The sequence below is a fragment of the Lathyrus oleraceus genome, chromosome 5 (assembly GCF_024323335.1).
Source record: "Lathyrus oleraceus cultivar Zhongwan6 chromosome 5, CAAS_Psat_ZW6_1.0, whole genome shotgun sequence".
Taxonomy (NCBI): Eukaryota; Viridiplantae; Streptophyta; class Magnoliopsida; order Fabales; family Fabaceae; genus Lathyrus; species Lathyrus oleraceus.
This window is the reverse complement of record NC_066583.1, coordinates 195,556,499-195,582,163: the sequence shown is the minus strand read 5'-3', so window position 1 is coordinate 195,582,163 and position 25,665 is coordinate 195,556,499. Positions and strand designations below refer to the sequence as shown.

Genomic DNA, 25,665 nt, shown 5'->3' with positions numbered 1-25,665 from the left:
AAGAAGTTTGATGAATACGAGGAATCTTCTACTGGACCTTGACACGTGCTCCCTACGACAAAGGTATCTTCCACTAACGCAAGGGTAGACACGACACACGCACTAAACACGCATTTGAATGCACTTTGTACTACTACTTTATTCCCACAAATGATGACAAATGCACTTTGTAGTACTAGTTTATTCCCACAAATGATGAGAAAAAAACTCAAAGTTGCAATTACAATGAAAAAAACATATATAAAAAAATTTATTTCGATCTTAATTATAAAAAAAACAAATCTCAAGTTTATTAAAAAATATATTTATTATATATATATATATATATATATATATATATATATAATATATATATATATTATTTGATTTTATATAAAAAAGATAACATAATTATTAAAATATTATCAATTAAATTATCTTTTATTAGTTATATTAAATAATTAATACAGAAATATTTTTGAAATAAAGATATTAAATATATATAAATTTATTGATATTTATTTATATTTAATAAAAAATAAAAAACTTTTATTTATAAATGAAGTCAAGGGAGTACAAACCACCAACTTTTATTCTTCTGTATCTTTTAACAGAAAATTAGTCTTAAAATAATTCCACTCTGACTTTAAATGTCAAATTATTTATTAAATAATTTAAACTATGCTAACTACAAGCAAAGTATTATATTTTACTTTGCATTTCTGATAATATAAATTAGGAAAATGCTAATGAGTGTCCTATAGTACATGTTAAAAGATTAAAAAGGTAAATTGAACATTTGTTAAGAGACTAAGTCTTTTATAAAAATATGTGCATTTAATGCATTAAAAACAGAAATAATTATTTTTAAAAAAAAATATTATATGTATTCAATGCATTGAACATATAATATTTCTTTATTTGAAATTCTCTGATTAGCATGATTCTATAAATTATATTACATTTGTTAACATAATTTTTAAGGTTATCTATCAAAATCATAACTACCATCTATTAAGAAAATGAGATAAATGGATGAAAAAGAATAATGATTTTACTATGTATTTTAATTATCATTAATGTAAGACGAGAGAAATAAAAAATTATGAATATTAATTAGAAATACAATTGAAAGATAAAAATTAAAATGACATTTGAAATTAAAAATTACATTTATTTTAGAACAAATAAATTTTACAAATATGACATTTATTTTTTGAAGGACTGAGTATTTATTTTTTAAAAAGGATAAGTAAGTAATTTGAAAATTATCTTTACATTACATTAGATTGGATGATTTATTTGAATGAATTTAAAAAATATATAATTTATTGAAAATGTATAGATTATCAAAAAAAGTGTTGATTTTATTGTCTTTCAAATTATATATTTTTCCATATTGTACCATTTTATTATATTATTTAAAAAAACTTAATGCGATGGTGAGGACTTCAAGCGCGACAAAGTTGGAGTTGACATGCAAGGTTAGAACTTTAACGCTTAAATCAGTAAAGTGATAGAGAAATTGGGAGTGAATTTGTACTTGAAATTGGCGCGTGTGCTACTTATATAAGGTTGACGGTTAATATAACTTTCGTTTAATCCAATGCACTTTGTGGAAAGTCGTTCAATGCCTTGTTGAAGTCTCACCTGCTTCCCGCTTGTATATTCGATGTGATCCTGACAGGTCGGTACATACTGCTTCACCAGAAACATTGTGGTATTTTGATTTCAGATGTACCGGGGAAACCAATATGTCAAGTGTCGCAGCGAAGGGTCTACCTAATATGCAGTTGTATACGCTTTTGCAAGGAACTATCAAGAATTGTATGTCTACCATCGTGGTGTCCTTTCCCTTTCTAAGAGTGACAATCAACTTCATATACCCAAGCTTGTAGGCCCGAACCTGCATAAGGTGATATTCTATCTCTTTTCAGCCCAAGCTTCTTTGGTATCACTACATTGTTAAAGTCCTGTAGGTGTGAACTTGCATAAGGTGATATTCTATCTCTTTTCCAGATCAAGCTTCTCTAAGAGTTTTGTGCATGTGATGTCGCACGAACACCCCCCATTGACGAGTACTCTAGTGTTCCGGATGCCACCTACCTTCTCACCGTCCTTGAACCCAAGAATGGGTTTTCTAGCATTTCCTCGGAAGCCATATCCCCCGCTAACCGCCATCAGTGTGTAGATCTTGGTAATTTGATTTGTATCATGTGTTCATTTCTTCTTCTACGGTCTTCCTTTTGACTATTGATCACTGCATTTTGATGCACATTATTTCACTATTACGCCACGACAATTCTAGAGTCTCTTATGTTATTTTTACTATTTTTAGTGTGTTTCCTAAGTTTAGCTTATTTATGCTTTTATTTTAAATCTATTACTTATTTTCCGAATAGATAGTAACTTGACACATTTTTGTTGTGTAGGTCATAACTTGAGCTACATGATTCCTTTTGGCACGTTCTAATATGTGTTGGAAAACTCGGAGATAAGATACAAGTTTCGTGTTGAAGTCAGAAGCTAAATCGGAGTGCAAAAGAGTCAAATACTATATTTTTATTCCATACTCTATAAATTAATTACTTTGGGCCAAATTTTATTTTTTTCTGATCGGTTACTATTAGAGCCCTATTTCTCTTGTAATAATTAAACTAAATGCAGTGCTACGACTATGGTATTCAGTTTTCATGAAATAAAATTAGACGATTATAATTCCCATGGAGAGCTAATTTCCAAAGGTTTATCTGTTGTATTCGGATTCCACAACTTTGAATTTATTATACTTTTCAATGCAATTTCACTTCCTTTTCAACTTATGTCTTTGAATTTTGTTTGCTTAATTCGATTTCTCATATAATAGAATTGATTTATTTTGGTTGATGTATGTTCCTTACTGTAATTGTGATATCATAGCTTTTTCGTTATTTCACACTATCTATAACCGTGTGCTTAATTCGAAAAATAGGAACGTAAATCATATAGTTTCAATTGCGCTTGTGATCGATGTTGTAATCGAAAAGAGAATAGACTCTGCTCAGGGTTTTGGTTTTATAATAATCGATGATAAGTTGGAAAATCGAAATAGTAGATTAACTTGTTTATTTTATTCGTAATCGGTTTCTTTTAATCAGTAGCATAATCAAAAACCTTAAACCTCCTATTTCAATTGGTTGATAATCAAGAGTCATTACGATACAACTCGAGTGTCACTTTCATTTACTATATTTTTAAACTCGTTTTTGACTCGTGTGTGACAGGGAATCAAATTGGCACCATTGTCGGTGACTCTCTAGAAATTTTAACCAATATTAGAGTCATAGGTGTTGCGATTATGCTTCCTGGGCTATTCGTTTATGCTATTTTGTCCTTTACGCGGTCTAGCGTAAAAAACCCTTGTTTTAAAAAAAAAGGATTTATTTTCCGTTTTTGTATTTTTCGAAAAAATCCGAAAAACTATGTGGCGTCTTACTTTGATTTTATTTGATTTATAGTGATATTTCCAGATTTTATTTTATCTTATTTTAATTGTTTTTCATTTTTTTCAATTGTTTTTCTCATTAAGGACATTGTTGGTATTTTCATAATTCTTACTTGCTGACTCATGATGCAAATTATATATTGATATTTCCCTTATTTGTCTTCGTCTCCCTCATCACTATTCTATTTCCTACCTTTGATCTCCGTCCCAAATTTTATTGTCTTCTCGGGTGATACCTTTTCTCGGTGTGTAGATCACTTCTTTCTTGGTAATTTGATTTGTATCATGTGTTCATTGCTTCTACTACGGTCTTCCTTTTGACCGTTGATTACTGCATTTTGATGCACATTATTTCACTATTACGCCACGAGAATTCTAGAGTCTCTTATGTTATTTTGACTGTTTTTAGTGCGTTTCCTAAGTTTAGCTTATTTATGCTTTTATTTTAAAGCTATTACTTATTTTCCGAATAGATAGTAACTTGACATATTTTTGTTGTGTGGGTCATAACTTGAGCTACATGATTCCTTTTGGCACGTTCTAATATGTGATGGAAAACTCGGAGATAAGATATAAGTTTCGTGTTGAAGTCAGAAGCTAAATCGGAGTGCAAAAGAGTCAAATACTATGTTTTTGTTCCATACTCTATAAATTAATTACTTTGGGCCAAATTTTATCTTTTTCTGGTCGGTTGCTATTAGAGCCCTATTTCTCTTGTAATAATCAAACTAAATGCAGGGCTACTGATAGGGTATTCAGTTTTCATGAAATAAAATTAGACGACTACAATTCCCATGGAGAGCTAATTTCCAAAGGTTTATCTGTTGTATTCGGATTCCACAACTTTGAGTTTATTATACTTTTGAATGCAATTTCACTTCCTTTTCAACTTATGTCTTTGAATTTTGTTTGCTTAATTCGATTTCTCATATAATAGAATTGATTTATTTTGGTTGATGTATGTTCCTTACTGTAATTGCGATATCGTAGCTTTTTCGTTATTCCACACTATCTATAACCATGTGCTTTTTCACAAAAAAATTGATTTATTTTCCGTTTTTGTATTTTCGAAAAATCCGAAAAACTATGTGGCGTCTTACTTTGATTTTATTTGATTTATAGTGATATTTCCAGATTTTATTTTATCTTATTTTAATTATTTTTCTTTTTTTTCAATTGTTTTTCTCATTAAGGACATTGTTGGTATTTTCATAATTCTTGCTTGTTGACTTATGATGCATGACTATTAGTGATTATGATTTTGTATTCTCCTATAATTTGTTTGATTATGATTTTGAGTTTGGTTATTGTAATATGGATGAGCAAATAACTTTAAGAGAATTTGATGCATCGGATGTGGATTATAATGCACTTTGTATTGAGTATGCTGAAATTGTTGCACATTTTGAATCAAACTCTGGTGTAATACACTTGTTGCCAAGGTTTAGTGGTCTTGCAAGTGAGGATCCACATAAGCATCTGAAAGAATTACAGGTTGTATGTTCTACGCCATTAAGACCTCAAGAAATCACCGAAGATCATGTCAAGCTCAAAGCCTTTCCATTCTCACTACAAGGTGCTGCAAAAGATTGGTTGTATCATATTGAGAGCCAAATTCGGTTACAAGCTGGAATAATCAGAAGAAAGTCTTCCTAGAAAGATATTTCCCTGCTCCAAGAGATGCTTTGATCAGAAAAGATATATGGTATTGGACTGGTTGACATGGAATCATTGGCCGAATACTGGGAGAGATTCAAGCAATTAGTGTCGAGTTGTCCTCAACACCAAAATTTTGAGCAATTGATAATCCAATACTTCTATGAGGGACAACTAGAAACAATTCCTGGATGCTGCTAGTGAAGAAGCACTTGTTAATAAGACATCACCTGCAGCTAAGACCTTAATTGAGAACATGACACTCAACTCCCAATAATTCACAACTAGAAACAATTCCATGGTCCCGACAAAAGGGGTGAATAAGATTCAAGCTTCTTATTCCAATAAAACTTTAGAGACCAAAATTGATGAGCTTACTTTATTGGTGAGACAATTGGTAGTAGGAAAAACTCAAACAACAAGGTTATGTGGCATTTTCACTTCCCATGAACACCCAACAGATACATGTCCTACATTGCAAGAGGGTGTAATTATTGATTTGCTTCAAGCATATGCAACAAACATTCAGAATCCTCAAAATAATAACTAGTATAGATACCATCCAAACCTTTAGTATGGGAATCCACCCACACAACAACAACCTAGGCCTCCACCAAAAAACACTCCACAAGTGACTACCTTTGCAACTTCCGGACCTTAATTAGAGGACATTCTCAAGCAACTAGTTGTATAAAATCTCCAATTTCAGCAACGAACGGATTCTAGTATTCAGAATTTGCAGACACAACCTAGATAGCTTGCCACTTCAATGAATGTCATGCAGGTTCAAGGATTCAACCAACTACCTGCCCAAACAATAATGAATCTAAAAGTCCTTAATGTGAGTGCAATTTCCTTAAGGTCTGGAAAAAGTGTTGAATATGTTGAACTAGCTCCCCAAAAAAATAAAAAGGCTATTGAGCCCATATATGAAGTCGTTGTTGAGAAAGAGTATGTTCCACTAATTACTTTCCCACAAATATTAGTTAAAACCAAAAAAATGGATGAGGAAGAGAGGGACAAGGAAATATTGGACGTGTTTAGGAAAGTAGCAGTGAACGTTCCACTTCTTAATGTCATTAAGCAGGTTCTGAAATATGCAAAATTTATGAAAGACTTGTGCACACACAAAAGGATATTAAAGGAAAATGAAAGAGTGAACATGGGACAAAACGTTTCGGCTTTCATTCAGCCTATGCATTCATCTGAAAAATCTAAAATGGGCCAAAATGCTACATCTCTCACTCAGACTATGCCCCAAAAGTGAAAAGATCCAAGAACCTTCTCTATTCCATGTACCATTGGGACCAAGTTTAAAAATTGCATGTTAGAGATTTAGGAGCTTCCATTAATGTTATGCCTACAATCTTGATCTTGGTCCTTTGCAGAATACAAGTTTAACGATTCAGTTGGCAAACAGAAATAATGCCCACCTTGCTAGAGTAATAAAAGATGTACTTGTTCAAGTTAATGACTTGATTTTTCCTTCAGATTTCTACATTCTGGACATGGAGGGAGAGAATGAATCAAGTAGTGCATCCATCATTTTAGGTAGGCCATTTATCAAAACTGCAAAAACAAAAATTAACATTGATGAAGGAATAATGTCGATGGAGTTTGGTGATATCATTCAACATTTTTGATGATATGAAACATCCCATATGAGGGCACTTTGTTTTTCACATTGAATTGCTTTATGAATTAGTTGATGATACTTATTCTGAGTTGTTAGCTGATTTTCCACCACTGTCTGATTTTGATGATATTCTTGTGATGCATGTACTGACAATCATCTTTGTTCTGTTTATGCTGAGATATAAGCTGCCTTGTAGGTGGATATTTTTCATGCATATGAAGATTTAGATAAAACTATTTATGCAGTTGAAGCTCTTGACATCCAGGCTGCCCAAAACACACCATCCATTGGACAACCACATTATTTACAACCTGAATTACATCACGAAGATTTAAGTTATTCATCAAAGCTTGAATTTGAGCAGGAAGGGATTTTATTGTAGGAACATAAGAAGGGAACTGAATGGACCTTGGTTCACACTCATGATATTAGCCCATCCATGCATATGCATAGGATCTCACTTAAATATGGAAGAAAAGCAGTGCGACAACCCCTCAATCCTGTAATACTTGATGTTGTGAAAAATAAGATCACTTTTATGTGCCCATTCGACACTTTTACATATCGAAGATCGTTCTTTGATCCTGGAACAAAAGGCGAAAGCACTAATAAAAAATTGCAAGGTCAATGATCACTGCCTAAAGCTACTCCATAAGATTTCCACTTTGGAATAAGAGATTGTAGTAGAGCTCTCTTTGGGAAAGCCTACTTACGCAATCATCTATCTGCCTTGACTACCCGGGTGTGTTCTTCTTCTTCTTTCTCTCTCTCTCTCTCTCTCTCTCTCTCTCTCTCTCTCTCTCTCTCTCTCTCTCTCTCTCTCTCTCTCTCTCTCTCTTATTTTATACTTATGTTCTTTCATTGAGGATAATGTGTATCTTAAGTGTGACGGAAGAAGTAATTTACTTTTCTGTTTTCTTATTTTTATTTACTTGTTTCTTGTTATTTACTTGTTTCTTCCTTAAAATAAAATAAAAATGCATGCTTTTTTTTCCTTTGGTTTTTGTCATTTACTTGTTTCTTCCTTAAAAAAAATGCATGCTTTTTTTCTCTTTGATTTTTGGATTGCAAGCGTGAGTAAATTCTTCGTTCTCTTGACTAAAGACTTGTGGTGTGAGGTGAGTGTTTTTTTTTGCTTTCTTAGTATAATAAGTAGGAATCAATTCTCAATTGTGCATTATTTATGGTAGATCATTAACCTTTGTGAGATTTTGAGCCTTAGGATGAATAATATTCAAAAATCTATTTTTTCTTTCTTGTGTGATTTCACTCATGTCTGTTAGTTACTCTAGAACTTAATTTGACTCCTGTTAAAACTTTTTGTTTACTTATGCACACTAATATGATAAAGGCAATTTGTTTTGTTTTATTTTTAGCCACTTATCCAAAAAAGCCAACCCTAAAATTATATCACCCCTTGTTTGAAACTCCTTTGAGCCTATTTATCTCATTTTTTTGCCTATATCTCATTCCAAAATTAAAGTGAAAAACAATGTTATCACCCTATTTAAAGGATTGAAAGAGTCTTGTTTGAAGTTGCGTGGGGTTGAACTAATATAGTTGTGATAATTCTAAAGTTGACAAAAAAAAAATTAAAGAACAAAAGAAAAAAAAAGAAAAAGAAAAGAATGATGACAATTCATATTACTGTCATACATATTCCTTATGAAAAAAAAAGAACATAAAGAAGAAAGGAAAAGAGAAATGGTTGCAAAATTGTTGTTTGAAAGTGAATGAAATTTTAGTTCATCTTCCACAATTTCTTTCAATTTTCTTTTTCCCCTTTAAATATTATCCTAATTCCCCTTAGGATTTATCTTACCCTTACCTTAACCATGTTACAACCTGAATAAAACACTTTCGATCTTTGTGTGGATGTATTTTAAGTGTGGATATTAGAGTCTTTTCAAGCTTATGGTAGTGCTAATTTTCATGACGTGCTTTGTATGCAAACAATTAACCTAAACACTTGAGAGTTGAGATGATTTTACCCTGTGAGAATCTTGCTACTTATGATGTACTCTTTAGTAAACTGTTTTCTTATTTACTTTGACTGGCACAAAAAGTTACTCACTAACACCATATTACCTGAAGTTTAGAATACAAAATTTACTTACTCCTTTGTGATCCCGAAAGTCCTTGAAATTGCATTCTCTGTTTTTTTCTTCTTTTTATTATTTTTAATTTGTTTGGAATTTTGACTTTAGAATTTTGCTCGGAATACAAAGTTTATGTAAGGGCAAATTATCATACAACATACGATCATAGGTTTCGATGATGACAAATGACCACCATGGATGAATCGGCATTGTCGATTCCACCTCTACAAAACAAATGCAACATATCACCTATCATATCCTTTTCTATGCTCATCTAAACTGCTATATTTCATACAACATATGTGGATAAAATATGGTCATGACAAAATGCATGAAAACCACAAAAATATGAATTTTCGCAGATTTGCAGGGTTTGAGTCGACCACAAGGGTCAGCGCATAACATAGTGCAGTTGGTCACAGATCAGCGCATGGAGGCTTGAGTCGACCACAGGTCGGCGCATAACATAGTGCAGTTGGTCACGGGTCAGCGCATGAAAGACTTGAGTCGACCACAGGGTCGACGCATGAAGCTTTCACTTTCCCACGGGTCAGCGTACGCCGACCTATGGTCGACGCATACTGATGCATTCTTCAGTCTGTCCAAAACTGCAGGCCATGCATCGACGCATAGACCTGCTATGGTCGACTGCTCGTGCGCAAGTTCTGTTTTTGATTACTTCCCACTCTGTTTGAAAAGCTGTTAAGTTTGGTTGGTAGGTTGGTTACTATATATAGAAGTTTAGTTACTTGTATCAACTAACATTTGTCAAATTGATTCAAGTGTTCAAAGAAACAAGAAAAAGTGAAATAGGTGTCCAAGATTCATCATCTTCATCTTCAACATCTCACAACACATCAACTACACACAACCATTTTTGAAGTGCTTTGTGATTGGTTAAAGGTGATAACGTTCGAAGCCGAGATTGGGGAATCCGGTTCGGGTTGAAGCTTGTGACAGGTTTTTTCTTGAATAAAACCGTTGGGGTTTTGTCCTCCAAGACTGGTTTGTGTTTGGGGGTTTTTGGACTAATTCTTCATCAATTTTCAGCTGAGCGAAGGTGATTGAGAAGAGGAAGTCTTCATCAATCTAGTAGCGGATTCAGTGATATTGAAGGGAAGATTTCAGGTTCGATTTGTTGTAGTTGAGATCAGCCGGGCTGAGGGTTTGAAGAACTGAGGGTTATTCAACAAAGGGGCTGGAATCGGAGGTCTATCAACAACAATCGAAGGACTTGATTCACCTTGAATCAAGGAACAAGGAGTGAAAGCAACATTCAACGTCTTGAGAATTCTGTTGTATATTTGCTTTGCAATCCTTGTATAAACGGTTATACTCAACAGGTGATATCTATTAAATCATCTTAATTCTAGTTTTAGAATTGAGGGCAGACGTACCCCGAAGCGAGGACGACGGGGGAACTGCCTCATCAAATCTTTGCCTTCTCTAATTTTCTGCATATTTGTTTTTAGCTTAAAAATTAAGTGATTTTTGTATAAGCACTCTTATCAAATCTTGATATTAATTGAGTAAGAAGTTAAAACTCTATTTTTGAATCCAAAGTACAATAGGATATTGTGCTAGATTAATTGGAATCACTTACTCAACATAAATATCACTTGGAGTGTTTTTACACACCAAGTGTTTGATAATTTGCCTAAACCAAAATTATCTTAGTTGTGTATCTAGTTTGTTTGCTCTTTGAATCATTGGAACTAGGAATCCTAGCTAGTGAAACAAATCTTTGATTGTGTGACGAGTGTAGTGATTCGTATTTTACATTATCACTAATCCATAGGCTTGACGCATATCCGGTTTTCCAATAACGGTTCGTTTTAGACTATATTTTCCTCGGCCGCTTCCGCACTTAAAAAAAATTTCAAAACCAATTTTTAATTGGTAGCGCCGACTCAAATTTTAATTGGGATCTATTTAACCCCCCCCCCCCCCTTCTAGATCCGTGCCATAGTCTAACAAGTGGTATCAGGTGCTCTGGTTCACTCCGTGCTTCAAAATATAACTTTGATAGAAAATGGCTAACGAACCCAAAGGGGCTTATAATAGAGCTCCCGTTTTCAATGGTGAAAATTATAGTTATTGGAAAGACTGTATGCGGTTGCACATAAATTCCATAGATAGAAAAATATGGAACGTTATTCTCAATGGTCCAATTGAAATAACCATGACCAATGAGAATAATGAATTAGTGCCTAAGCCCGAAGCACAATGGACCGATGATGATGAAAAGAAATACAATTATGATTGGAAAGCCAAAAAATATCCTAATCTCCTCATTAGGTGTAGATGAATATTATCGTGTATCCCATTGTCCTACTGCTTTTGATACTTTACACTGTGAAGCTAAAGAGGCCTTTAAAAGGTTTGCCTCAAATAACCAAATTTTTACCCATTTGGAACAAAAAATTCGAGAATCCGCAAGGAAACTTGAGGCACTCAAAGCTTCTATAGTAGAAAGCACAAAAACAGGTTGTGAGGACCTTAGAAGTAGGATGATTAACTTTGGGTGTGATACTTGTTATATTTGGCAAGGTGAAGTAAGAAACCTAAAGGCCAAACTTGACAAGGCTCTTGAGCCCAAGATTACCTTTGCAATCGATAAATCAAACTTTCGAAAAAGTATGGTTAACCCATATCAAAAATATAAATATGTTATAAAGGATGAAGACAGCAAAGGTAATCAAAATGTTAATTTCTCTTGTCTTTATTGTTGCAAGAAAGGCCACTCCATTGCTAAATGCAGATTTAGGAGATTCTTAATTCCTAAAGGCATTTATCAATGGCTGCCTAAATGCAACCATTTCGTTACTCACCATTCAGGACCCAATAAGCCATTGGGTACCTTCTCGTGTTAATTGCATTTCCATAGGTACAATGCCTCGAGACCACCGAAAGAAGATGGGTTCTCGACAGTGGATGCTCAAGGCACATGTCAGGAGACATATCACTCTTCATTGACTTCGTAGCTAAGAAGAAAGGATATGTAACCTATGGTGACAACAACCGTGGAGCAATACTAGGTAAAGGTAGTGTAGGTAACCCTTCCTCCACTACTATTTCTGATGTATTGCTTGTCGAAGGTCTTAAACACAATCTACTTAGCATCAGTCAATTATGTGACAAAGGATACAATGTATCGTTTTCAAAATACTGTTGCAAAATTGTACATAATGATGATAAGAAGAGTATGTTTAATGGCCTGCGAGTGAATAATGTCTATATGTTAGACTTGAACGAAGCATCGTTAACAAGTGACAAATGCCTTGTAACAATGAGTGAAGATTCATGGTTATGGCATAGGCGTTTAGCACATGTTAACTTTGACTTACTAAACAAAATAGTCTCAAAAGATCTAGTCTTAGGTCTCCCCAAAATAAAGTTCACCAAGGATCACCTTTGTGATGCTTGTCAAAAAGGGAAGCAAACGAGGATCTCATTTAAATCCAAAAATATCGTTTCAACAACGAGACCTCTCAAACTTCTTCATATGGACTTATTTGGGCCGTCTAGGATTAAAAGTCTAGGAGGAAATTATTACGGTTTCGTAATAGTGGACGACTTTCTAGATTTTGTTGGACTATCTTTTTAGTAAGCAAGAGCGATACGTTCGCCGCCTTTGAAAGGTTTGCTAAGCTTTCCCAAAATAAATTAAATACAAACATTGTTTCAATTAGAAGCGACCATGGGGGTGAGTTCGAAAACCATTTATTTGAAGAATATTGCGGTAACCATGGTATCGATCATAACTTCTCCGCTCCACGTACTCCTCAACAAAATGGGGTTGTGGAGCGTAAAAATCGAATTTTGGAAGAATTGGGAAGAATAATGATTAACGAAAGTGGTTTACCGAAATATTTTTGGGCCGACGCCATTAGTACGGCGTGTTATGTTTTGAATAGGGTGCTCATTCGCCCCATTCTAAATAAAACACCGTATGAGCTTTTAAAAGGGCGAAAGCCAAATGTCTCTCACTTACATGTTTTCAGTTGCAAATGTTTTGTATTAAATAATGGAAAGGAAAACTTGGGCAAATTCGATTCCAAGGCCGACGAAGGTATCTTCCTCGGATACTCTCAATCGAGTAAAGCATATAGAATATATAATAAACGATTACTTGCTGTGGAAGAGTCTGTACACGTCACTTTTGATGAATCCTATCCGAGAAACGTCGGAAAGGGTAGTGTTGTTCATGGTGCAGGTACATCTACGGAAGACATACTCAAGGGTGGCGAGTCGGGGATTGATCAACCCGACAAAGTCAAAGTTGAGGAGGATAAAGATGTACACCATGAGGAAACCGAGGTAGCTTATCCGCCTTCAAACGATGATCTCCCTCAAGCTTGGAAGTCTCCCAAAGACCATCCAATCGATAACATTCTCGGATATATCTCAAAGGGTGTTACAACTCGATCGAAGCTAAGTAATTTCTGTTATCACTTCGCTTTCGTTTCACAAATGGAACCTAAAAACCCTAAAGAAGCCCTACTCGTTGAACACTGGTTTTTGTCAATGCAGGAGGAACTAAATCAGTTCACTAGAAATGAGGTTTGGGACCTTGTCCCTCCTCCGCGAGATCATCGAGTAATCGGCACCCGATGGGTGTTTAGGAACAAGTTGGACGAAAACGGGGTAATAACCCGTAACAAGGCGCGTTTAGTCGCGCAAGGGTATAACCAAGAGGAAGGCATCGACTATGAGGAAACTTATGCGCCGGTTGCCCGACTCGAGGCTATACGTCTTCTCCTTGCCTTCGCTTGTGCGAAAGACTTTAAACTATTCCAAATGGATGATAAGAGTGCGTTCTTTAACGGTCACATAAATGAAGAGGTCTACGTCGCACAACCTCCGGGTTTTGAATCTCATGAGTATCCTGATCATGTTTATAAACTAAAAAGGGCTTTATACGGTCTCAAACAAGCTCCTAGAGCTTGGTATGAGCGACTAAGTAAATTTTTACTTGATCAAGGTTACTCAAGAGGAAAGGTTGACACAACTCTCTTCATTAAACGTCAAGGAAAGCACTTGATATTAGTACAAATTTATGTAGACGATATTATATTTGGGTCTACTAACATGAATCTCGTGAGAGAGTTTTCGGATCTTATGCAGGGTGAATTCGAGATGAGTATGATGAGGGAGCTCACGTACTTTCTCGGTCTGCAAATTAAACAACTCAAAGAAGGAATATTCGTGAGTCAAGCAAAGTACTGTTTGGACCTTATCAAGAGATTTGACATGGCAAAAGCCAAGGCCATTGACACCCCCATGCCAACATGTACAAACTTGAATAAAGATGAAAACAGTAAGAACGTAGAGGTAAAACCGGTATAGAGGTATGATTGGATCACTTCTCTATCTTACTGCTTCTCGTCCCGACATTATGTTTAGCGTGTGTATGTGCGCAAGATATCAATCATGTCCCAAGGAATCCCATCTAAAAGCTGTCAAACGAATACTTCGATACCTATCCGGTACTCCGAAGTATGGACTATGGTATTCTAAAGGTAATGATTGCTCATTGGTAGGTTTCTCCGATTCCGATTTTGCCGGTTGCAAATCGGATAGGAAAAGCACTAGTGGCACTTGTCACTTATTTTCAAATTCCTTGGTCAGTTGGCATAGCAAGAAACAAGTTTCAGTTGCCTTGTCAACCGCCGAAGCGGAATACGTTACCGCCCGTAGTTGTTGTGCTCAAATCTTATGGATTAAGCAACAACTATTGGATTTTAACCTCAAACTCGAATGGATTCCCATTTTCTGTGACAATACAAGTGCCATTAATCTTACCAAAAATCCTGTGTTGCATTCTCGCACCAAACATATCGAAATTCGACACCACTTTCTTCGGGATCATGTAATGAAAGGTGATGCTGTATTTGAACATGTTAATACTGAAAATCAACTAGCGGACATTTTCACAAAGCCGCTAGCTACTGAGCCTTTCTTTCATATTCGCCGAGAACTTGGTATTCTCGACATTTCTGAACGGGCGTTATAAATTGCTTGCTTTATCTTATTTCATTTAACACTATAATCTTGTACTTCTAACAAGTTAATGTTGTTGCAAGCACAATTATATAGTTCATCGAGTTACTCCGGCATCGAGGTGATATTGTTCCTTTACCCTTCTCTCTCTCTCTCCCAAACTTCATGGCTAAATAGTGGTATTACATGATAATATTATACATATATATGTATCTTTTCTTATGCCATATCTGTCTGGATGTTTAAATGTTGTGTGGCATTCTATTTATGCATTAAACATGTGAGTGTATGTGCATAATAGTGAAAATTGCAAATTTTGCCTGTATGAGTCAACCATAACAGGGGAATGGTCGACGCACACTTCAAAATTTTCTTTTTTTAAAAAATTCAAACAGTATGCATCGACGCTTATAGAGGGTATGGTCGACGCATCGCACGAAAACTCAGTTTTTCTCTGCAGAAATCTTTCAAACTTCCCATGCATTCACATTCAAATTCTCATTAAGTGTGCATTTACATTTCAAACTTCCCACTACATTGTGAGTTGCATCTACCTAGTGCCTATTGTCTCTTGGCCTCTCCTCTTCCCAAAACCCTAAATCCTCATCTATAAAAAGGGCAAACCTCCTTATTGCAAATCATTCTCAAAAACCTTCACCAAGCTTCACTCTCTACCCTCACACAAAGCTTCAAAATCATTATCAATGGCTTCCTCATCCCGCAGACCTACCGGTAAGAGATCACGGGAATTATCCTCTGCCTCTTTACCCATTACTGTTGTATCATTAGTTCCACCGGCTCTTGTCGACTCCTTCAACAAAGATATTGGTAAAAGAGGAGTTGTGAGGCAACATGCCTTCTACAAACTCACCGCAGAACGCATGCATCTCGTAGAAATCATGTCTCTGCTACATTATCACGGCATTGTCAAATTCCTGGAATGCAATGCCAAATATAGCGAAGACCTGGTCCGCGTGTTCTACGCCTGCCTTCATGACAAATTTCGTGGGCAAAAGTTTCACTCCAGGATCGACACAAGGAAGGTATCGTTTAAGTCAAATGTTTGGAACAAATATTTTGATATGACATTGGGTGCTGATGAAAATCCTTTTGCCGAGGTAACTGACTCTCACCAAATAGAAGGTTATGAGTTTAAAAGCACTTTGAACGCTATGCTGAAATGACCATACCCAGACAACATTGTGAACAGTGACGCGTTCCCACGAACTGTCACTGCCGGTAAGCTGAAGACAGGTGAGCGCATTCTCCAGTGGATTGTGTTACGCATCCTGCGGCCTAAGAATGGTGGTCTTTCCCGAGTTGAACAAGCTGAGGTTCATCTCATATACATTCTGAAGAATCAGCGCAAAATAAACTGGCCCTACTACATTGCTAGTAGAATGTTCGGTTTACGAGACTCCGGACGAGGAACGACTCTTGCCTACAGATCTTTTATTCAAGAGGTTCTTACTGCAGCCGACGTGGATTATCCGTCCTTTCCGTATACTTCCATTTCCTCAGAGAAAGAATTCAGCCCAAAAACTTTGTCTATGATGGGATATTTTTGGTGTGATGAGCGGAGAATATACAAATTTGTTCGCAGAGGGTATGTTCCTACGACTGTTGAAGAAGATGATGAAAGTGATGAAAGTGAAGAAGAAGACCAAGAGGAAAATGAAGAAGAGGGAGCAGGACAAGCATTTGAGCAGCATGGTGGAGATGATAGTCCTCCACAAGTTGACACTCACGACTACACAAACTCAGCTTAGGTTCAGAACACCTATTCAACTGCAGAAGATGCCCCCAACCAGGGTGAATGGGGTGAATGGCAACATACGGGTTGGTCAACACAACGCCAATTCTATCAGCCGTATCAATATGGTGATGAAGAATCTCCTCCGTCTCCTCCGCAGCACGCAAACTCTTCTGAACTCTTGGATATGATGCGAAATATGCAGCTGACTCAACAATCCTTCATGCAAACTCAGGATGAGCGCTATGCTCATATTAGCAGCCAACTTCAAGCACAAAATGAGAGACTCGATAACCTCTCTACAAGCATGAATGAACGGTATGCAGCATTTACCGAAACATTTGAACGCCAGGAGCGGTCGGTCGACGTGGGTCTCAAGTATCTAGGTGGTGTTGCTGACCAAATATCGTCTCTGGAAGACCCCTACAGAAACCCGAATATTTGTTACCACCGAGGACGAGACCATTAGGACATAAAACTGCATATGCATCTGTCATTTTTTGTTGTTTGACTGAATTAATTTTCTGTTGTGCTCGTTTGTGCAAATCCAGTTTAATGTTATCTTCCTTCTAATTTGTTCAGTAATAATATTTGGTGTGATATTGTTATATGATTCCCTATCTCCTGTTGAACATTCTGTTACGTTGAATAATCGTTCCTTTTCTCTTTTTGATGTTGTCAAAGAGGGAGAAGAGCATGTACCAAAGCCAAGCCAAAATATTCACAACAATTAACAGTTGGTTTTGCAGATAACCTTAGATTACAAAAGAAAGGGGGAGTGTGCATAATGTGTGTAAATATTGCATGTTGTTTTTCTCTTTGGTTTTACACAGGTTGTCATCATCAAAAAGGGGGAGTATGTAAGGGCAAATTGTCATACAACATACGATCATAGGTTTCGATGATGACAAATGACCACCATGGATGAATCGGCATTGTCGATTCCACCTCTACAAAACAAATGCAACATATCACCTATCATATTCTTTTCTATGCTCATCTAAACTGCTATATTTCATACAACATATGTGGATAAAATGTGGTCATGACAAAATGCATGAAAACCACAAAAATATGAATTTTTGCAGATTTGCAGGGTTTGAGTCGACCGCAAGGTTCAGCGCATGAACCACGGGTCAGCGCATAACATAGTGCAGTTGGTCACGGGTCAGCGCATGGAGGCTTGAGTCGACCACAGGTCGGCGCATAACATAGTGCAGTTGGTCACGGGTCAGCGCATGGAAGACTTGAGTCGACCACAGGGTCGACGCATGAAGCTTTCACTTTCCCACGGGTCAACGCACGCCGACCTATGGTCGACGCATACTGATGCATTCTTCAGTCTGTCCAAAACTGCAGGCCATGCATCGACGCATAGACCTGCTATGGTTGACCGCTCGTGCGCAAATTCTGTTTTTGATTACTTCCCACTCTTTTTGAAAAGCTGTTAAGTTTGGTTGGTTGGTTGGTTACTATATATAGAAGTTTAGTTACTTGTATCAACTAACATATGTCAAATTGATTCAAGTGTTCAAAGAAACAAGAAAAAGTGAAATAGGTGTCCAAGATTCATCATCTTCATCTTCAACATCTCACAACACATCAACTACACACAACCATTTTTGAAGTGCTTTGTGATTGGTTAAAGGTGATAACGTTCGAAGCCGAGATTGGGGAATCCGGTTCGGGTTAAAGCTTGTGACAGGTTTTTTCTTGAATAAAACCGTTGGGGTTTTGTCCTCCAAGACTGGTTTGTGTTTGGGGGTTTTTGGACTAATTCTTCATCAATTTTCAGCTGAGCGAAGGTGATTGAGAAGAGGAAGTCTTCATCAATCTAGTAGCGGATTCAGTGATATTGAAGGGAAGATTTCGGGTTCGATTTGTTGTAGTTGAGATCAGTCGGGCCGAGGGTTTGAAGAACTGAGGGTTATTCAACAAAGGGGCTGGAATCGGAGGTCTATCAACAACAATCGAAGGACTTGATTCACCTTGAATCAAGGAACAAGGAGTGAAAGCAACATTCAACGTCTAGAGAATTCTGTTGTATATTTGCTTTGCAATCCTTGTATAAACGGTTATACTCAACAGGTGATATCTATTAAATCATCTCAATTCTAGTTTTAGAATTGAGGGCAGACGTAGCCCGAAGCGAGGACGACGGGGGAACTGCCTCATCAAATCTTTGCCTTCTCTAATTTTCTGCATATTTGTTTTTAGCTTAAAAATTAAGTGATTTTTGTATAAGCACTTTTATCAAATCTTGATATTAATTGAGTAAGAAGTTAAAACTCTATTTTTGAATCCAAAGTACAATAGGATATTGTGCTAGATTAATTGGAATCACTTACTCAACATAAATATCACTTGGAGTGTTTTTACACACCAAGTGTTTGATAATTTGCCTAAACCAAAATTATCTTAGTTGTGTATCTAGTTTGTTTGCTCTTTGAGTCATTGGAACTAGGAATCCTATATAGTGAAACAAATCTTTGATTGTGTGACGAGTGTAGTGATTCGTATTTTACATTATCACTAATCCATAGGCTTGACGCATATCCGGTTTTCCAATAACGGTTCGTTTTAGACTATATTTTCCTCGGCCGCTTCCGCACTTAAAACAAATTTTCAAAACCAATTTTTAATTGGTAGCGCCGACTCAAATTTTAATTGGGATCTATTCAACCCCCCCCCCCCCCCCCCCCCCCCTCCTTCTAGATCCGTGCCATAGTCTAACAGTTTAAGTGCGGGAGAATTTGATTAGTGCATTTTGATGCACATTCTTTCACTATTACGCCACGATGATTCTAGAGTCTCTTATGTTATTTTTGAAGGAGAATAGCCATCCAAGGCGCAGCGGAATTTAAAAATTTCTCCATTTAGTGATCCTTACGAATGGGCATGATCAGTGATAGAATCGTTACCTCTTGTGGCGATTCAAACCTTTGGTGCAGATCTTTGATAATGATCAAAACCTTTGATACAGATCCACGGGGCGATCACGAACGTTGAACGATGACAACGTCTCTACTCAGTCCACACGAACGGATTCCTTCGATCGCAGTGCTAGCTGTTATGAATGAAGGCTTTGAGTGAGAGAAAGAGGGAAACAAAATTCCAAGTCTCTACTTGAATTTCAGTCTGAGTGGAGTTGAGTGACAATGCTTCTACCCAAGGGGTTCTATTTATAGAACCACTTGTGTGGGCTTCAAGCTAAAAAGCCCACTTAAGTGTATTTTGCCCAGATCTCATAATATGCCAAAATCACTTGAGTATTTGGTACCTTACCATATTTCGTTTCCACTTAAGTGCACCGTACCTTACGGTGTTCCTTAGTTACTCTATTTCTCATCAATCCGTCCTTTGTGTGTGACCCTATAGGTTTTCGCAACGTTGGCAATTATATTAAATCACGCATTTAACATAATAAACAGTGAGCGGTATCTAGCAACACATCACTGCTACCCAAGTCACGAAAATGTCATGTGATCTGACAAAACCTCCTGTGATAATAATTATGTGTATAATTACCCCTTTGCCCTTATGTCTATATTGAACACAAGGTATAGACCGTGTCACCCTTGTCCATTTCAATATTGGGCCCATAGACATTTATCCTGTTACGCAGGATTGGCAAATTCCATCTAGGACACTCATGTCCCTCATCATGCTTCGTGGAGTACCCATCAACTGTCTTTATGATTATCCAGTTACGGACAACGTTGGATCAGCAATAAAGCACTCGACTCTACATCTAGGATCCATAGTGGTTTCAGGTCGAAGAGTGGTATACACTATTATCACCATGAGAATAACTTATGACACTTTGCATAACTTTCTATATAGTATTCTCATAGCGGGTCAATCCGGTATAAATATTACTCCTAATATTCATACCTATGTTTAAGACTTGATAACTCTTTATCCATGATCCATGAGATGTGATCATCAGTCTACAATCATAATAGTCTTAATGCTTTAATGTTATCCCACTTCACATTAAAGCTCGACTACAGATACTTTAAGAATAATGTCCTTATGTTTGATGTGTTCTCATGATTAAGTCACACTTAATACATTAAACGGACTATCTATTCCAGGGACTTTATTAATCAACCATAATAAAGAAAATGCCTTTTATTATTAATAAATAATTCGATACAAGTACCAAAAGTATTGGCCTCTAGGGCTTACACCAACAATTTTTACTATTTTTAGTGTGTTTCCTAAGTTTAGTTTATTTCTTCATTTATTTTAATTTTGTTACTTATTTTCTGAAAAAATAGTAATTTGATATCGTTCCGTTGTACGAGTCATAACTTTGAGCCATGTGATTCCATTTGATGCATTCTAATATACGTTGGAAAGAGAAGAGGATAAGATACAAGTTTCGTGTTGTATTCAGAAGTTAAATCGGAGTGAAGAAGAGTCGAATAATTTGTTTTTATCTTTATAAATTAATTAGTTTTGGGCCGAATTTTATCTTTTTCAGGTCGGTTGCTATTAATGTCCGATTTCTCTTGTAATATTTAAACTAAAATGCAGTGCTACTGCTAGGGTATTCAGTTTTCACGAAATAAAATTAGACGACTACAATTCCTATGGAGAGCTAATTTCCAAAGGTTGATCTGCTATATTCGGATTCCACAACTTTGAGGTTATTATAATTTCCAATGTAATTTCACTTACTTTTTAATTTCTATATATGAATTTCATTTGCTTAATTCGATTTCTTATAGAATATAATTGATTTATTCTGGTTGATGTATGTTCCTTACCGTAATTGCAATAACGTGGCTTTTTGGTTATTCCACATTATCTCTAATTGTATGCTTAATTCGAAAAATAGGAAGGTAAATCATATAGTTTCAGTTGCGCTTGTGATTGATGTTGTAATCGAAAAGGAAATAGAATCCGCTTAGGGTTTTGGATTTATAATAATCGACGATAAGTTAGGAAATTGAAATAGTATATTAGTTTGTTTATTTTATTCGTAATCAATATCTTTTAATCAGTAGCTTAATCAAAAACCTTAAATCCCTCTATTTAAATTGGTTGGTCAAAATAATCAAGAATCCTTGCGATACGACTCAAGTGTCGCTTCTGTTTACTACGTTTTGAAACTCGTTTTTGACTCGTGTGCGACAGCGCATCAATCGTCTTCATGAGTCTACTAGACTAGTATGCATATCTTGATCAACTCCTTAATGGCATCTTTAAAATGCACGCATTCATCTGTATTACGGTTGTGACTTTTGTGGAAACGACAAAACCTTGTTCTATCAATCATGGCCAATTCTTTTACTAAGTAGGGATTCTTCATGTTTGCTTCTTTGGAGTTGGTGTTTTCATACTCCTACATAATCTTCTACCTTAACATGTTAAATAGGGTGTAAGATGATAATCGAGTTTGTGGCCCCCGCTCTCCTTCGTCACATCGCCAATTGAGGTTTCTTTCTGTTGGCTAGTTGTTTTTGATATTACATGGTCATCGTCATTTATCTACTTCTTCAGCCAAAAGTTCTTCTTCATAATTTACATAGAGCTGGTTCATAGTCAAGAGGTATCTCTCAAGCTCTCAACATCTTTTATAATTAAATTTTCACATAACATATATTCTTCCCCTAGTTCCTTTTTGAACATCTAACACTTTATAGTCCATTATTATTTTCGCCCACCTCTACAGCTACTTTGGTGAACCAAGCTATATACTTACACATCATTTCTTTTTTTTGGGTGGATCATACCGAGAATGGCTATCTTGTTGGGTTGGTGCTTACGGGTAGTGTACTAGATGGTGAAAGAATCACAACTCTTTCCCATAATTTATATAGCCGTGAGGAAGGGTGTTGAACCATGTCATGACGACTCTTTTTAGAGTCAGAACGAAGATTTTACATTTTACTGCACCCTGGGCATGGTGGTAGTCAAGAAAGGTGTCCATGTGTTGGATGTGCTCGTTTGGGTTTCCAGTTCCATTATGACTGTCCAATTTTAGGGGGTTTTAGAGAGATTTCTAGATCTGGATATTGATGATGCGCTTGGAGAGCGGACTACTTCTCTAGTTAGGAACTTGTAATTCGACTTCATGTCTGCCTTATCTCCGAGGGCAGTGTGGTGGTAACTAGAGGGGATGACGTGTTTTTGGAGAAGTGTACACATGTGGCTACCACTTGTTCCCTCATATTCACATGGAGAGAATCACGTTTATGACGTTGCGACGTCTTGGTGATCTTGGAGGAGCTCTACATGGGGAGGCAATGTCTACAAGGATAGGTAGCGACGCGGTCTCAGGTTTTCCTTGTAACATCATTTTACATTGGGAATCATCCTTAGGAGATGCATATTGTGATTTTTCTTCGATCTTAAGAAGCCTTTCGGCTAAGAAGTGAGAATTCTACTATTGTACTAAGTTGTAGATGTTGTTGAGTAGTTTGTTTTCTACTTGGAAGCCTAGGTTAACTTGCAGTTGTTGGAGGCTTTTAAGCATTTCTTGTCTAGGGATTTGTTGTTGTGGTGGAGGTTGATTGGAGGTATGGCCTTGAAGCAGTTATTGCGAAGATTGGAAGGCCAGAAGGATCTGAAAGGTGCATTGGCTGATCGTAGGCGGAACCAAATGCAAAAGTTTCAAAGAAGAAAGAAAAGTTAATAGGATTAAATCAGTCTCTTTCATTGGGGGAAGTGAAGACTCCCTTCCAAGATCGGTAACATCGGCCGCTCCAACAGTTGTAAGTGTGGCGTTGTGCTAGTCGACTAATCGACTGAACCTAGAAGCTGCCATGACTTTTACAGAATCGACAATTCGAGCAGAAAAAGGATTGACAAAAGATGAGTAACAACGAAGTGAGGATGATTTTTCGTGGAAATTCGAGGGAATCAGATGTCGATTCCCATAAACTGCGTCAATGTTTTGTTGTGGAAAGAGAAATAAAGTCTAGAAAAATAAGTTATTTCGGTAAGGAGACAATGACTTCAGGCGCGACAGAGTGGGGTGAACTTACAAGGTTACCATTGTAATGTCGTAGTTAATGAAGTGATATAGAAGTGAATTTAGATTGAAAGTGAATTCACACCTAAAATTGGCATGTGTCATGATTATATAGGGTTGAAGGTTAAAAACACTTTTGTTTAACCCGAAGCATGGCACGAATCATCGTTCGATCATATCTAACAGTGGAAGATAAGTCAGTGACTTAAATCACATGTTCTATGTCTCTCTGAAGTCTCACTTATTCCCTTCTTATTTCACGCCTATTCCATATTAGGTTTTACAATTGGGTATCCTTTCGCTCGCGAGCCTTGCGACCTGCCCGAAACAAAACTCATATTAAGAAAAATCTATTTTCTGCATCAAAACCACACGAAAAGTACAAGGTTTTAGTGTTTGTAATGAAAAGCATCTTTGTCGTACAAATTAATTTTATAACAATGACTTACACGACTTTCAGTTTCGATGTGCTAATTTTAAAACACTAAAAAAAAACATTTTTCTTTATTTTGGGAATTTATAATATAGTGAAGCTTTCAAGCAAATAATGCGAAACTTCCTTCAAATTACATCGTTTGTACGACCATTCTCGTCCGTATCAAATCATCAATCACTCAACATTTTTTTCTTCCGTAGACAGAAAAGTATCTAACAACAACATTGCAAGCCTGTCCTATATAAGGGTAGAGAGTAACGAGCACATAGCATTGTATCCTTAATTCATTACATTGTTTTCATTCATTATTACACATTCTTTGTGAATATGTCTGTTCTATCTAGCACCGATTTGCATCGTATTTTCGAGAAGCTAGATACAAATAACGACGGTTTTGTGAGCGTTGAAGAGATGAACTTTGTGCTGCAGAAAATTTGTAATAGTAATAATTCTCAAATTAGCTTAGAGGAGCTTGAATCTCTTATAGAAAAGAAGAGCTTAGACTTCAATGAATTCTTGTTCTTTTACAACTCTATTTCGAAACCGAACAATGATGATGACGATGAGGACGATAACTTGTTGGAGAGGGATCTTGTGAAGACTTTTAAAGTGTTTGATTTGGATGGTGATGGATTCATCACAAGCCAAGAACTTGAGTGTGTGTTGAAGAAACTTGGATTCTTGGATGAAAAAAGTGGAAAAGATTGTAGAAGCATGATTCAATTTTATGACACCAATTTGGATGGTAGGCTTGATTTTCAGGAATTCAAGAACATGATGTTGCTTACAACTGCATGATGTTTTTAATTTATTTTTTTGGGTGTGAATTTATTACTAGTATATTAATTAATTTTATTGACTTTGTGTAAGTATATTTAAATAGATGTTGTACGTTTTTGACAATCAATCAATATTCAATGCATATGAAAGTCTAAGATTGCTTGTGCTAAATTAATCAATATTCAATTTTTGTGAACGGAATTTATATTAAATATCAACAAACAATTTTCAGCTATTTTGCATCACAAAAATACTTGCAATATGAACCACCCCAATTATATAAGATGTGATTTATACTTTTGTATCTGATATTGCATTTTAAATAAAATGGTCCCTATATTTTTCTTCTTTCATGTATTTTTGTGAAGATTAGACGAACAAGTGTTAGAATAAGAAATTATGCATTCTAACTTTTAATTTTATTTTAAATGTCAAAGACACTATATATATATATATATATATATATATATATATATATATATATATATATATATATATGACTTACACACCAATAAACTTTTCAACTAAAATCACTTAAGCTTAATTGATTTTCAGCTGCTCTAACAAAACTAACACATTTTCTACAAATAACGAAGCCTTTCTTAAACCAAGTTGTCTAAGCAAATGGTTTACAACCAAAAACAAATTAAAACATGAAAAAATTAGAACCAGCTATCTTAGAAATCTTGAACATTCTAAGTAGTTTCTTGAGCTTCTCAAACAAATCAAATTTTAGAGGCTTTGTCATTATATCTATTAGCCGGTCTGGTTTTGTGAGGTACAAAATATCAATTCAACTTTATCTTCTTTAGTTAGGTTCCTAAATAATATAACTATTATTATATCTATAGGTT

General features: G+C 35.9%; 1 protein-coding gene across 1 annotated transcript; it reads left to right on the top strand.

The window, feature by feature from the left end:
- Positions 1-24,086: 24,086 nt before the first annotated feature.
- On the top strand, positions 24,087-25,046 carry LOC127082746 (probable calcium-binding protein CML44). Its single transcript, XM_051022978.1, has one exon. The coding sequence runs from the start codon at positions 24,359-24,361 to the stop codon at positions 24,827-24,829; it is 471 nt and encodes a 156-aa protein (XP_050878935.1). The 5' UTR covers positions 24,087-24,358; the 3' UTR covers positions 24,830-25,046.
- The last annotated feature ends 619 nt before the right edge of the window (positions 25,047-25,665 follow it).